Source organism: Salvelinus namaycush, chromosome 26, assembly GCF_016432855.1.
Source record: "Salvelinus namaycush isolate Seneca chromosome 26, SaNama_1.0, whole genome shotgun sequence".
NCBI lineage: Eukaryota > Metazoa > Chordata > Actinopteri > Salmoniformes > Salmonidae > Salvelinus > Salvelinus namaycush.
In genome coordinates this window covers 37,773,623-37,779,061 of record NC_052332.1, presented here as the reverse complement: position 1 = coordinate 37,779,061, position 5,439 = coordinate 37,773,623, and the positions used below count along the sequence as shown (strand labels likewise).

The following is a 5,439-nucleotide window of genomic DNA, read 5'->3' as shown; positions in this document are numbered from 1 at the left end:
ACCTGCCATTGAGTAACACAGCCAGCAGACCGACCCAGACCATCAACTCTCCTACCTGAACCTGCCATTGAGTAACACAGCCAGCACAGAGACCCAGACCATCAACTCTCCCAGCTGAACCTGCCATTGAGTAACACAGCCAGCAGACTGACCCAGACCATCAACTCTACTACCTGAACCTGTGGTGGAACACAGCCAGCACAGAGACCCAGACCATCAACTCTCCCAGCTGAACCTGCCATTGAGTAACACAGCCAGCAGACCGACCCAGACCATCAACTCTCCCAGCTGAACCTGTCGTGGTGGAACAGCCAGCAGACTGACCCATGGTCCATATCACTGTGCCCAGTAAGTAGGTATGTGCTATAGAGTAGAATAGGACTATTCCACAGTAAATAGGCACAGGCTGTAGAGTAGAATAGCAGTATTCACTCGTATTTGTAAAGTGTTGGTGCTGAATTAAGAATGAAAGCTAAATCTGGATGTTGGTTGTTGGGGCGGCAGGTAGCCTAGTGGTTGTTGGGGCGGCAGGTAGCCTAGTGGTTAACGTGTTGGACTAGTAACCAAATGGTTGCCAGATTGAATCCTTGAGTTGACAAGGTAAACATCTGTCGTTCTGCCCCTGAACAAGGCAGTAGGCCTTCATTGAAAATAAGAATTTGTTCTTAACTGACGTGCCTAGTTAAATAAAGCAACAACAAAAAAAATGGGTGCAATTTTAGCAAAACATGGGTAAGCTTAGCACAACATAGTGCAGTTTAATCAAGCAATTTATCTGGTGATTAAATCACCATTTTAAGTGAAGACATTATCATACTGGCTGTTGCTACTTGTAAACTGACTGATAACAAAGTCCTTATCAGCCACACATTGCTAATTCTGTCTCTCTCCTTTTAGGTTTTACGCATCAACGGAGCAAGCGTTTGTGTTTTTCTGTGCATGCATAAACTTGTAGCGCAGGTGTGCGGAACCAGCTCAGCCATGACATTCCTCCGCAGGTTGCAATGGAACGACTCCTCCGTTCTAATCCACCCCCCGGGGTTCTACATCATCGGCTTCACCTCCCTGCCCTTCGCCAACCTCTACTTCATCTTCCTCGCTTTCGTTTACGTGGTGTCGGTCGTGTTCAACACATTTCTGATCTATATAATAACGGTGGACCTTCGCCTCCACAATCCCAAGTTTATGGCGGTTGGTAACCTTGCGGTGGTTGATCTGGTGCTGAATACTTGCATTATTCCCGGTATGCTAAAGGCGTTTCTTGCTAAGAACAATTTTGTGCCGTTTAATCTGTGTATGGTACAGATGTATGTGTATTATTCCTTCATAAGTATGGAATCGTTCTCCATCGCCGTGCTCGCCTATGACCGTATGATCGCCATATGTTTCCCTCTGAGGCACGGCTCCATCAACACCATGACGAGTATGTCGTGTATTCTTGGTGTCATCTGGTGCTTCTGTCTTGGTATACAGATATTCAGCACATCCATTATGACCAGACTGTCCTACTGCGATTCCGTTAACGTCTACAGCTATTTCTGTGATTACGCACCAGTGTTTCGGCTGGCATGTAACGACAACACCCTGCAATGGGCTGTGGCTTCAGGTCTGAGCCTGCTTATCCTCCTCGGCCCACTGTCCTTCATCATTCTGTCCTACATGAGTATTCTAATCGCTGTGTTCAGGATGAAAAGCGTTGAGAGTCGTGTGAAAGCGCTGGCCACCTGCACTGAGCACCTCATTCTAGTGGCGGTATTCTTCTTTCCGGTTCTGACTATTTTCATGGTCGGGTTATTAGCGCGCATCAAACCAGACCCTGATCTGCGCGTACTGAGCCTGTCGCTGGCCTCGTGCATCCCGCCCTGTCTCAACCCCATCGTCTACTCTCTGAAAACTAAAGAGATCAAGAGCAAAGTGCTCACCATGTTCAGGAGAATTAAAGGTCAAGTAGTTAACGGTTGATCTTTACGCATAGGTTGCTACATAGGTTGCTACATAGGTTGCTACATGTGCAGTGGCGGTTCTAGCTTGTATGGCTCCCTGGGCGAACCCCCCCATTCAGCGCCCCCATCCCCCCCCCAAAAAGCACCATTCTGCACTAACTGTAATTTTTATTCAGACATTTGGAACAACACAAATAAATAATCACAACATTTAAAACTATATAAACATAAAAATATATACAAAAATAAGACTCATAAATATAAAAAATAATTAACAAAGACAAATAGAAACAAATGTGTTGATTTGGCCCTGGAGCATCAATACATTACCCATCCCTCAACACTGTCAACTAAGATTCAAGACTAAACCAATTCACCTTGGTGGTGTGCAGACTGGTTTTATATTATTCTTAATGATTTCACACAAACCAGAAAAAAATGCAACAATATGTCTGTGAAATTATATATTCACAGTATTATGAATGAATTGTGGTTGATAGATTCCCCCGCTCCCCCTACCTTGGGCTTCCTGTGGGGAGACCTAAGGTCAACATACCCCCGCCCCCTCCTCATCTCGTACTTCTGAGTGGGAGACCGTCCCAGGCAGTAGCCTGTCTATCTCACAAACTAGAATCAGGACGCCCACTCCGACAAGGTTAATTGACCTACAGACCCCCAAGGTGACATGACATCATTGACGTAACGTGCAAATGAGCGATAGAAAACCAATCGTGCAAATGTCACCATTGCGATTTTTTTTTTGTGCGGGCACCCCGTGCCGCGCCCAACAAGATGCTGTCCTGAGCGGCTGCCCATGTCGCCTATACTTAAATCCGCCACTGTATGTGCGTAATGTTACCATGTCTGTCAAGGTGGTTGAAATGGGGGGACATGCATGTAACTCATGCATAACTTATCTTGTCCCTTTTAAGTTTAAATTTAAAGCACTTGGCATTTTCATCGTTTAAATAGGAGTTTATAACGAGCAAATGACATGTTTTGTTTTCAATTTTTGACATTGATGATTATGTCCATCTATTTTTGAACACAGAGGTATCACAGAAATGATTATCAATGACTTACATTTCCTTTTCAGCTTTCCTACAAGACAGAGGTGGCTAGAGGAAGAAGCTATAGAAGGATGGGCTCATTGTAATGGCTGAAATGAAAACAAATGTAATGGTATTAATCACATCAAACTTATGGAAACCACATGTTTGACTCCATCCTATTCATTCTATTTCAATCAGCCCGTCCTCCTATAACTTCTCCCACCTATATGTTCTGCAATAACTCCATATTAGCACTTCCTAATCCTGTGTCATCAACCAACCAAACAATATTCCCAACATCCATCTTCTAGTAAAAAAGCAGAACATCAAACACATACTGTATCTCTGTAATGTTTTCTTTTCTGAGTGCTTAAACAGGTTTTAATAAGTCTACCTGGTTGATCCTGTTCTTTTGTCAATATGTTCTCAATATTTGTCACTACGTTTTTACCTGTTTAATTTCTGATCTTTAAAGCATGCCAGAGTGCAATATCTTGTAAAGAAATAAAGTTTATTATTATTATTATCATCATGCTTTGTGAAATACAAGCCTTGGCTCAAACTGCGGGGTTAGAAACAAGCTCATTTTAAGAGTATAGAACTGTAGCAGACTATGTGTTTCCTTTGGCATGTAACCACACTCCATGCATAGGCGACCTGTCATTCAGGGAGGGGGTTGCCTGTTTTGCATGTTATTTTAGAATTAATACGTGTCTCATATCAGTTTGCAAACAATGTAAACATTTTTTTATGTTAATAAACCCTCCATAAAAACATGGTCTCTTCTTTGTTTTCTTGAGTAACGCAGCTCATAAATGCAGGTGTTTCAGCCTAGCGCAGTACTTGTTGTGGTGGTGGGGCAGCCAGCGGAAAATACTGAGTGTAGGGGTTGATAATGTTCTCTAGTTGCGCCGTGATTGGCTCAGTGTTCTGTCACTCATGGGGACAATGTGTCACTGCCAAATCTAAGGGTAGAGCATGAAAATTCAAGCCCCTTGGGTGCTGAATTAGAGTGCTTTGTATTTGTATTCATTTTTGTAAATGTGTTTGATCAAAATATAACCCATTTATAATCCTAGAAGCCTTTTAAATCCTGAGAGTTTAGGCCATGATTCAATCAGATCAGTGGTATTACCATGGTAGCTGACAGATCCATAGCTCTTGTTCAGGCAGTGTCTGGAGTGTAATTGAAATATGAGCTGTTTCTCTTGTGGACACACGAGAGAAACACACATATCCCAGCTGCATTTGAAGTTAAACAGTGATAGAATGTCTAGGTTCTATACATTTTAGAACTAGTCTAATAACATTCAAAACATTTTTTATCATTATACGAAAACAGAACCCACAAAAGCCCCCAAGCTACAACATTGTGTATTCCTGTGTTCCAGTGTTTAAACGTGACGTAATCTTGGCCTTAGTTCACCATTTCAAACCTACCTTTGTCTAATCAGTTCCGTGTACTTGTATCTTTTATCAATGTTTATTATGTGTTATGCTGGTGAATGAGGACCCAAAAGCGACTTAACAGAAACAGAGTCTTTATTCCAGTCTTAAACAAAAACGATACTCCTGGATATTATCTTAGGAAAATACTAAACAGGAAAACTGAAATCCTCTCGTCAGTAGAGAGGAACGACTGGAGACGCGACCACAGACTGCAGGTCGCTTCGGGAAGGCACAGGCCGTAGCTGACATAGACACCTGCTCACACGCAGCATCTGAAGACGGCAAAAACACGACAGGGCGGAACAAGGACACAGAACAGCAAACATCAAACAAGGATCCGACAAGGACAGAAGCGGAAAACAGAGGGAGAAATAGGGACTCTAATCAGAGGGCAAAATAGGGGACAGGTGTGAAAGAGTAAATGAGGTAGTTAGGAGAATGAGGAACAGCTGGGAGCAGGAACGGAACGATAGAGAGAGAGAGCGAGAGAGGGAGAGAGGGAGGGGGAGAGAGAGGGATAGAAAGAGGGAAAGAACCTAATAAGACCAGCAGAGGGAAACGAATAGAAGGGAAGCACAGGGACAAGACATGATAATCAATGACAAAACATGACAGTACCCCCCCACTCACCGAGCGCCTCCTGGCGCACTCGAGGAGGAACCCTGGCGGCAACGGAGGAAATCATCAATCAACGAACGGTCCAGCACGTCCCGAGATGGAACCCAACTCCTCTCCTCAGGACCGTAACCCTCCCAATCCACTAAGTACTGGTGACCACGTCCCCGAGAACGCATGTCCATGATCCTCCGTACCTTGTAAATAGGTGCGCCCTCGACAAGGACGGGGGGGGGGGAGGGAAGACGAACGGGGGCGCGAAGAAAAGGCTTGACACAGGAGACATGGAAGACAGGGTGGACGCGACGAAGATGTCGCGGAAGAAGCAGTCGCACAGCGACAGGATTGACGACCTGAGAGACACGGAACGGACCAATGAA

General features: G+C 44.3%; 1 protein-coding gene across 1 annotated transcript; it reads left to right on the top strand.

The window, feature by feature from the left end:
- The first annotated feature begins 981 nt into the window (after positions 1-981).
- On the top strand, positions 982-1,962 carry LOC120021136 (olfactory receptor 1M1-like). The gene has a single exon (XM_038964774.1). It carries the CDS (start codon positions 982-984, stop codon positions 1,960-1,962), a length of 981 nt encoding a protein of 326 aa, XP_038820702.1.
- Positions 1,963-5,439: the final 3,477 nt, after the last annotated feature.